Source organism: Arvicanthis niloticus, chromosome 2, assembly GCF_011762505.2.
Source record: "Arvicanthis niloticus isolate mArvNil1 chromosome 2, mArvNil1.pat.X, whole genome shotgun sequence".
NCBI lineage: Eukaryota > Metazoa > Chordata > Mammalia > Rodentia > Muridae > Arvicanthis > Arvicanthis niloticus.
In genome coordinates this window covers 120,838,985-120,849,004 of record NC_047659.1, presented here as the reverse complement: position 1 = coordinate 120,849,004, position 10,020 = coordinate 120,838,985, and the positions used below count along the sequence as shown (strand labels likewise).

Below are 10,020 nucleotides of genomic sequence, written 5' to 3'. Positions count from 1 at the left end.
TGTGTGTGTTCCCCTCCCCACTGCCTTTCTTCCCTGTGATGAACCCGAAGCGGGGGCACGTTAGGCCGCAGCGGCCTGGCAGTGTTCGCCCAGTGCCCACAGCTGCCCGCCAGCCAGAATGAGCAGCTGCCTCTTCTCCCCGCCTCCAGGCGCACCTCTCCACCTGTGAGTGTGCGGGACGCCTACGGCACCTCTTCCCTCAGCAGCAGCAGCAACTCTGGCTCCTGCAAAGGCAGTGACAGCAGCCCCACACCGAGGTAACCAGCTCCTCCTTAAGCCTGCCTGGGCTGCCTGGGAACGTGGTACCCAGGAGATGGGGAAACAGCGCCATGCTTGCACCATCCCACCTCCAGCACTCTTACTGACACTGGCCTAGAACAGCTCACTTCTCCCCTCTGAGCGTTGGTTCCTGTCTGTAAGATGGACATGAGCAAATGCAGTGAGATGTTGAGGCAGGAGCCAGAGGCAGACAACTCCTGAAACATCACGAGTCTTTGTTCTTCCTGCTCCACCATCCATGTGAACGTCTTTTGTCCTAATTATCCCAAGATAGCTCCTGTACCACCAGCCTTCAGGTCAGCAAAGAAGATAGCCCCCTTTGTGTTCATTGCTCGGAGAAGGGATACTTGCCCATGAAATTTTGTCTGACTTCATTTGTTAGGACTAGGCCATGTGACTTACTAGCAACCTATCCAGTTAATTCAGAGAGGATTAGTGTTCCTCCCCAACTCCCCAACCATCCCCAGTGATGCTACCCCAAAGAGGAGAAGACAAGATACATATGGGCAATGTCTCAGGCAGATGTAGATGCGCTACAGATGTGGCCTGTGCTAAATTATGGTGTGGGTATAGTAGACAGACACCTGAAATACAGAGTCACCTGGAGGGCAGATAAAGAAATCCTGGTCCTTGAAGACCAGGATGTTACAGCTAGGTGCTGATGTGGTGTGTTATTTCCTGGGTGCTGGACTACAAGTAGGAAGTGGGAGGTTTGGGGGAAATGCAGGCTTCGGATTCGTCTTCCTGTCTCCAAGGCTCAACTTTTTCTTTGTCATAAAATGGATCTAATAATCCAGAAATATCAGTGAATGGGTTTGCAGACTGCCTGTATATCCTGGACCATGGTGAGGCTTGAGGGTTAAGGACACAAAAGGACAGGTGTGTTCTGACTGCAGTCCCACAGTCAAGATCTTCCTCCTCAGTAGACGGAAGACACCTGTGATACCCACAACCACGAAAGCCACAGATCTTAGGTGTTTCCACTAAGGTGTGGACGGTAGGTAGCAATCATGTTTAAGACAGGTGCCCAGCATTGGGTTTCTGATTTGCATCTTGAAAAGCATGGAATTGGAAGCTTCCAGACTTTTCTATTACTAACAGTTTTATAACACATCTCCCATATGAAGCCCCTGGCATACCCTCAAACTCCAAGTCAAGTACCTGTGGAGAAGTCCTGAGGCCCAAAATGTGGGGCTGCTGCTGCAAGGGGAGAGGAAGATTACCTAAGGGCCTCACTATAGCCAAGCTGTCCCTAAGATATGTATGATAACATGCTTCTATTTTTCAATGCACACATCACAGAGAGAGAGGGGGGAGGGAGAGGGAGAGACTATAGAGACTATAAACATGTATTTAATGTTATCTTGGAAAAATGTCCATGAGAGCAAATGAGAACATTCAAAGCCCTCACTTGACTGTAACTCTCATCCTTACTAGTTTAATGTTGGCTTCTTCACCTCTTGCCTCATGCCAGGCTGAGGACGACTCATACTTGTCCCAGGACTGTGGCCACCTGTCAAATCCCTTGCAGAGCAGGAGGACAGCTACAGTCTAAATGGAGGGTGCTATATGGCTTCTCTTTTGATGAGATCTTACACCAAGATTAGAGAGCCCAGGCACCCGCCATGTACTGCAGATGTTCTACAGATGTGGCATGTGCTAAATTATGGTCTAGGTTTCGGTGTCTATGCTGTTCCTAAGTGCTCCCAGCTCCTGGAGCATCAGGGTGTTACGGCTGCAGCCCCAGTCTTCAGGGTATGGGATCACTTCTGGGGTTTGAAACCAAGAACCAAAAGGGGTTCTTAAGAACAGATCCTGCAGCCAGGAAGCTGTGGGTGGAACCATCTGGACTATAGTCTGTTGTGGAATCAGGGAGTTTTCCTTCCTAGGAAAGCATTGGCCAGCCCTCCTTCCCGGCTCCAGTGGCCCTCTGGGTGGAGGTTCCTCCAGAATGGTGTGGTATGACACACTGTATCAGGTGCAGAAGGCATCCAGCCAGCTGTCATTCAAGGCCCTGCTGCTAATTGTCTACATGTGTCTCATACATGCCCCAGAGCACAGGTGTATAAACATGACTGGTGTCCTGGACCAGGCAATTGCCTATGAAGGCAGTATGAAATTGGTGTATATACACACACGGGGACATGCAGGTATACAATAATGAGACACCGTGAATTCCTTAAGAGGAAGGAGTGGCCAGATCGCCCAGTGTACCTATGGAATGCAAACCTGTATGTTCCCAAAGGAAGATAAAGAGAGTGCATTAGGGTGTCCGCAGACACGGCCGTGGCTTCACACCTGTCTACCCTTGCCATTCCTGTCCCTATGCTAGACAGACTGTCAGCTGCAGGGAGGAGAGTATGTCTTCCCAGGGAGAAGTTGCCTCCTCTGCAAGTGAGTCCTCATCCTCCAGGCCCACTTGGAACCTGCCCTTGCTCCCCGTTCTCACACTTACCTCTTGAGGATGAGGATGTGCAGCCTGAGCTCAGGAAGCATGAGACTGCATGCTTGAGCCAGCCTCTCTGAAGTGAGTGTACGTTTGTAGGACAAAGGCTTCCCTGAGCCTACTGCTGCAGGGAGGGTCCACACGTTAGGTATCATGAAGTGCTTAGCACACACAAGTCTCACCAGGGTCCAGTCCCTTCTTCCCTAAGCAGAGGAGCCTTTGAGTCTTCTTCTCTTCACTCAGAGCTTCACCAAACTCACCTGGCAGAAGGCGCAGGAGCTGGTGGCACAGGCTAAACTGAGTGTAGTTAGGCTGGAGGGCCCTGCTCCCTGGCCCCGCCCTCACCCAGCCTGCCCTCTTCATCCCCCACCTCTGATGGATGTACCCTTGCAGGCGCTCCATGAAGTACACACTATGCAGCGACAACCACGGCATCAAGCCTCCCACCCCAGAGCAGTACCTGACTCCACTGCAGCAAAAGGAGGTTTGCATCCGGCACCTAAAGGCTCGGCTCAAGGACACACAGGACCGGCTCCAGGACCGGTGAGTGGCAGCCAAGGGAAGCCATGGGGACACCCACCAGCTCCAGTCTCAGCAGAACCAGGGCCCTGAGGTATTGCCTGGAAAGGAGAAGGAATGGCCTTACTCCATTTATCGTCTCAGCCAATCAGCCTAGGCCCAGAAGCCTTCCTTCATGCCTGCTTCCTTCCTATAGGTGATAGATGGTAAGGAGATGCTATGCCTGCTCATCCTGGGGGTCTCCTAGGAGCACTTCTTGTGCTCACTCTCAGGTCCTTGGAGGCACTTAGTGCTGCCCCTCCTGGTGCTTTTTCATCTTTGAGAGCCACACTTCAAAGGTTGAGCGCCATGGCACATGGATGTTGCCCCAGAACTCAGTAGACTGAGGAAGGAGCCTAAGTTGGAGGACAGCATGGAATGCATAGGAGGCCCTGTCACAAGTGACAAAAGCTTTGCGTTAGGGTTGGCTCCCCCACCTCATCACTTTCACCAGTGTCCTCTGAACTGTATCTGTTCCAAGCAATGCAGGGCAGCCGAGCTGAGGCCAGGCACCCCACTGTGGCTTGTCTTTGCTTCTCTGGAGGCTTTATACCACACCTCACCCAAAGTGTCCTCCAGGCCACAGAACTGGCCCATCTAAAGTAACCGATGGATGGTGTGCAGTGTTGTCACAATTGCCACTGTCTGATACCTCTTTTTACCACCCTGTTCCCATTAGCAATCATTCCCCATCCTCTCCAATCACCCATCAGCCCCAGCTGCTCCTCTCCAATCACCAGCTCCTGGCACCCATTGATCTTCCTGTCTTCATCGATCTCTGGACGTATTATAGAGTACAGCATGCATGACCACCTTCTGCCAAGCAGCCAGTCCAGTCTGGGCTTGTTGTGGTTTTCAGAGTTGTGGGTTTCAAGTGCTGGGCTCTGCCACCTTTGAACTAAGGTTTCTTAAGTTCCTCCCCTCTTCCTAGTGACACTCATACTCGATTGGCCTTCTTCACTGATGCCCATGAGGAGCCAGCAGCCCATCTCCCAGCTTCCTCTCTGGGCCAGCCAAACCTGTGTTTGGCAGAATGCCTTTCTGTGGCTGCCCCCACATCATCCCTAAACACTCTGCTACCCACAACAGGTCTGTCCTTGGCACAATGCCTTTCTCCTCACACCCTCCAGGTGCTGTTTAACAGCTGTACTTTCGTGCTAGCTTCTCTCTCCCACTCTTCATCCACCATATACTTTGGCAAACCCCTCTGTGCTTGTAGACATTTTGTCCCCAACTCTTTGAGGTACCTCTTCTCCCATTTTGTATTTGCCAACCCCTTCCTTTAAGATGTGGTTCAAATGTTAGACATACAACACCAGGCCAGTTCAGTACTAGGAAGCCACTGATCCCAGGTTCTAGCTGGCTCTAAGGAGAGAGGTGCAAGGTGCAGCCAAGCTGAGCATACCCAGCTCGATACACTCATCTCCCAGGACAGGCATGCGTGAGAAGTGGAGAAGAAGAGGGACCCATGCCTGTTGATCTGCCTGCTGTTGCCACTCAGGTGGTTCCAGTTCACTGCCTCCTAGCTGTCCACTGTTGATATACCTTATTGGATGGCCAGTCTCTCCTAGAGGATAATACTTGACATCTGAAGCCTATTCCAGAGTGGACAATCTATGGTGCCTTATGTGGTACGGTTACTCTGCTAGACTCATAAATCCTTTCCCACTGCTTGGAGCCAGTGTCCACTGAGGCTCAGCCTGGTTTTTCCTCTCATCACTATGGCATGTCACTAACCACTCCCTCTTCAATATTTCTGGGTCCATCTGTAATTGAGAGACTTGAAGGGCCTTAGCACATCTGGGTGGAAGTCTTGCTGATGTTCTGCTTGTTGGTGCAGCCCTTCTCTTGGTAACTGCATTTCCCATCCATCCCTTCAGCTTCTCCTCTGGACAGGAAATGCAAAGAACTTTCTAGCATGCATACAAGAAAGAGAGCCACCCAGTTCTCCTCACCCTCCTGTGACTCATTCACCATTACTGGTCTTTCTGAAAGAGGCATGCTGTAAAATGATCGGGTCCCCGCCATCAGCAAAGGCCATCATTTGTCACATGTCACCATCCTTTCCCTGGGGATTGGAGGACAAATGTCTCTCCACTTAAAAAGTGCTTCAATAGGAAACCATATCCCTCCCTGACATTTGCTGTTTTGCATTAAGAGTTTATTATGTTTTTATAGCAGTAGTCCCCTCTGGAGGTGATGCTTGGAGAGTGCTTGGCTTCGTGGGTAAGATGGTAAGAAGGGAGGTGGCTCCTACTGCCATTTCTTCTCCCTCTTGAAGGAACCTATCCTGTTTTGGCCCCTGGCTCCACCCACGCAGACTCCTCCCTGTGGGATGAAACAAGAGGCATTAAATCCCCTACTTTTGTCTCTAACTTGAACCACTCCATCAGGGGTCATCTGTGCTTGGTGACATCTCCTTGTCTCTCCACAGTAGCAGTGGCAGGTCAGGAGGACAGGCTATGAGCAATTGTGGTGACTTTGCTTACAGGGACACAGAGATCGATGACCTTAAGACGCAGCTGTCCCGCATGCAAGAGGACTGGATTGAAGAGGAGTGCCACCGCGTGGAAGCCCAACTGGCTCTGAAAGAGGCCCGCAAGGAGATCCGACAGCTCAAGCAGGTCATCGATACTGTCAAGAACAACCTGATTGACAAGGACAAAGGGCTGCAGAAGTACTTTGTGGACATCAACATCCAGAACAAGAAGCTGGAGACTCTGCTGCACAGCATGGAGGTGGCCCAAAATGGAATAGCCAAGGAGGAAGGAACTGGGGAGTCAGCAGGCGGGTCCCCTGCCCGCTCCCTCACTCGCAGCTCCACCTACACCAAGCTGAGTGACCCAGCTGTCTGTGGTGACCGCCAACCAGGGGATCCCTCCAACACCTCTGCTGAGGATGGAGCTGATAGTGGATTTGTGGCTGCCGATGACACCCTGAGTCGGACGGACGCCCTGGAGGCCAGTAGCCTGCTGTCGTCAGGAGTGGACTGTGGCCTTGAGGAAGCCTCACTGCACAGCTCCTTCAACCTAGGCCCCCGCTTCCCTGCCAGCAACACCTATGAGAAGCTGCTGTGTGGCATGGAGGCTGGTGTGCAGGCCAGCTGCATGCAGGAGCGGGCCATCCAGACAGACTTTGTGCAGTACCAGCCTGACCTGAACACCATCCTGGAGAAAGTGGGCCAGGCTCAGGTGTGTGGTTCAGTCCTCAAGGACAGGCACTCAGAGCTGGATCGCCACACTTCAGGGCCCAGAGACCCCGACTCAGCAGTGGTGGTAACAGTAGGTGACGAGCTTGAGGCCCCAGAGCCCATCACCTGCGGACCAGCTACACACCGGCCTGCAGTCAACTCTAACCCAGGACTGCCAGTGAGTGTGGTGTGTCCCGTGGAAGAGGAGGAGGAGGCAACCACCACCACCACCACCGAAAAGGAACCCAAGAGTTACTGGAGCCGCCACTACATCGTGGATCTGCTGGCTGTGGTAGTGCCAGCTGTGCCAACGGTGGCCTGGCTCTGCCGTTCCCAGAGGCGTCAGGGCCAGCCCATTTACAACATCAGCTCCCTGCTGCGGGGCTGCTGCACAGTGGCCTTGCACTCCATCCGTAGGATCAGCTGCCGCTCACTGAGCCAGCCAAGCTCCAGCTCAGGGGGTGGCTCCCAGCTCTGAGGCTGCCAGCTCTCCACTTTGGGCAGCCTGACCATTGATTGTAGGATGCCATTTGCTGCCCCCCCCCCACCTCATCCCACCCCCATCCCCATCGATTCCTTTCATTTACTTTCAGGTCTGGAATAGTGCCCCCCACCCAAGATGTCAATAGTGTCAGGGATTCAGAAAAGCTTCCCTAAACTTCAAGAGAAAAGGTTAAAATGGCTAATTGAAGAGGGAGAAACTGGTAAGAGCTCCCCTCCCCACCTCTGTCCCCTCTGTCCATCCAGACTTTAGACAAGGCAGGCCCTGCTCAAAAAGTCTCTGGCTGTATTGATCTGAGGATCCTCCCCTCTTTTGAACCATTCTTTCCAACACCTGCCCACTCCATGCCTTCTCTTCCAGGCCACCCCTTGGCCCTCTCCTTGGGCTCCTGGACCAGTATTACCTCCTCAAATGGAGGCAGCCAGGACCCAAAATACAGAGAACCACCCCAAACAGGGTCTGGCTTCCCTGGTCCTACTGAGGCTCCAGCTTTCTTCCCTTGCCCTAGGATGCAAAGTGTGGTCCAGCTGGAATGACCAGCTCAGGCAGGAGGGTAGGTTCTGTGTCTGTCTGTCTGTCCTCTTGGCTTCTGGGTGTGTTAGATCTTTGTGAGATGTCCAGTGCCCATCACTACTCCTAACACGTTCATCATGGGATTGGGAGGGAGCCCTTACCCAAGCCCCAGCTTCCCTTGGGCAAATCTGCCAGCACAGAGAAGGCAAGGTCAGCAGCTCTATGGGGCCTTTCACCTTCTGAGATGAGTCCATCTCATCTGTAGCCTAGAGGTACCTCAGTGAGTTGGGAAAGTCAGAGGCCACTTACCCCAGACTCCTTTGGCCCCAAGCCCTACCTATGTTTGCACTCAGTTCCCTGAAAGACTTAGTTTCCTGCCCATCCCAGAAACCCCAGGCTACTTGCTTTCTGGGATGAGGGCTTCTCTCATGGAGCTGACTCCAGAGGAAGATGGCCATCAGGGGGCACCTCCAGATGGGGTTCTGAGGCCACAACATCTGCCTGTCCATGCCAAAGCAGTGTCCCCTGAGTGTGCTTACCAAGCAGGGGCATAGTCAGGTGGTGGGAGCCTGTCTGTGCTGCTCCTGGTCCAGGCCCAGTCAGCCTGGGAAAATGCTCTCATCCTCACTTCCCTCTTCTTCCCAGAGAGGTCATACCTACCTGACTGGCCCACCTCCAGGGAGCTGGTAGAGCCCTGCATCTCACCCTTCGACATGGGAGCCGCTCTGGTTCTCTGCTAAGGTCACTTGCCCTCACTGTTGCTCCAGTGACCACTACTTGACTCATGAGTTCTGCCCCTCCACTCTGTGCCCTCCAAAGGGGTGCCTGCATGCACTGGGAGTGGGCAGCCAGCCTAGCCATCAGGGCAAGAGCCCTCTGCCATGCGCTTTGTGCCTCCAACCCCCCCCCCCACCTTGGTTGGGGCCTCAGACCAGCCATCCTTGGTGGAGCATCCCCACCCCAGCTGAACCAAACCCAAATGCCTGAGGCCTCGCTGGGGCTGCCCCATAGGACACTGGGGTGGTACCATGGAGAGACAGGGGATAAACCTGATCCAAAGCCAAGCCAGGACTGGCCACGGACCCAGCCTCCTGCGCCGTGCACTCATGGAGCTCCATATTGTCTCCCTAGCAACAGTCAAAGCTCTGCTGAGAAAATAAATGTATGAACTATATTTGACAACATAAAATCCATATATTTTTCACCATTGGCATTCAGTCCAACTTTGCAGCCCCTCTGTTCCATGTCTTGCTGTCTGGGCATTCTTGTCGTGTCTCGTGTTTGGTGGACTTGGGCAGGGCTAGGACTGTGGTCTACCCTGTTCCTGCTTCTGGAGAAGCCATTGAAAAGGGTCCAGGTTTGTAGAGGCATCAAGTGGAACGGACCACCACCCTGCTGCTGCTGTGACCCTAACCCTGCCTATGTGATTACCAGAGGACCTCACCTACAACAGAGGTCCTCGTGTGTGAGTTCTGCCTCTCAGAAGGGCTCTGCTCCTTGCCAGAGCAAGTGGAGTGAGCAGCTCATTACCCAGCCCTGGGATGATCCTGGAACCCTGCAGGCTGGGGTGATGGCCCTATCCTTAAGTTTATATAAGCCCAGAGTCCCATATCCGTACAAAGGGGTTGCAATGTCCATGCAGTCCCAAGAGGTAGCCTTAGAAGTAGACACTTGAGCAGCCTGCTGGTTCCAGATATGGAGAAGGGGACTGAGAGCAAGGTGGGACTGGGCCAGGCTCCCCTTAGATGCTCATCCCCAAAGCTCCCCCCTTCCCAGTTGGCCACTAACCCATAGGCTGCAATTTTCCTTCTTGCCCTTGGCTCCTGGAGCAAAACTGTTAAGGATGCTCCTTTCCCTGCCTCCAGTCAGAGCAGACAAGGTCTCGAGGAAGTGTCCCCAGGAACTACCTTCTATAGCTGCTGGGCCCTTGGAGCCCAGTGGCTTGAGGTAGTGGCTCCTTTATTCTGGAGCCTCCGATAGGGCTCAGTGAGGATTTCTGAGCAGAAGCAACGTTGAGCAGAGTTCGTGATCAATGTGTCCGAGCAGGCAGCACACATAGCTTTTCACTGAGACTCCTCTTCACCTCTACAGGCACAGGACAACAAATCCCAGGCTCTAGGGCCAAAGGCTACTGAGGAGTCTCCACCCGAGGAACTCACAGCCCCCTCTGATCTAGGTGACAATGTAAACAGGCCACTGTGCACTCACATTAGGCTATCTTGATAAAAACTTCAGGGGACACAGGAGGGGGCCTGTGGGAAGGGGTCGTAACTCTCAGTCTCCTTTGTCTCTTTGTTCAGACAGAGTTGTGCCTGTAGCAGACAGCTCTGAATTAAAGCATGAACACACACACGGCCCCTCAGCCTGGTGTCTTTGTACTGTGTCATTTCTCTAAGTGTGTTGGGGTGGGTGAGAAACTCACCACGGCACCCAACACAGACAATCAGCTATTGGCTAGATCAGCCCCACCAGACCCTGCTCTGTAGTGCTGGGCTTCTCTGCACATCTGTGATCAGGCACAGAATCTAGAAT

At 53.1% G+C, this 10,020-nt stretch overlaps 1 protein-coding gene across 10 annotated transcripts in view; it reads left to right on the top strand.

Moving 5' to 3' along the window:
• Positions 1-9,838, top strand: part of Snph (syntaphilin) — a 43,248-nt gene extending 33,410 nt beyond the window's left edge. For 6 of the 10 annotated variants that reach the window (XM_034495723.2, XM_076929955.1, XM_076929953.1 and 3 more), the window contains 3 exons: positions 51-257; positions 3,119-3,268; positions 5,775-9,838. In XM_034495723.2, coding sequence (XP_034351614.1) covers positions 51-257; positions 3,119-3,268; positions 5,775-6,951 — 1,534 coding nt within the window. In that variant the 3' untranslated portion in view covers positions 6,952-9,838. The remainder of the gene's footprint in view (positions 1-50; positions 258-3,118; positions 3,269-5,774) is intronic. The other 4 variants (XM_034495724.2, XM_076929957.1, XM_034495725.2 and 1 more) reach the window with 2 other exon arrangements.
• The last annotated feature ends 182 nt before the right edge of the window (positions 9,839-10,020 follow it).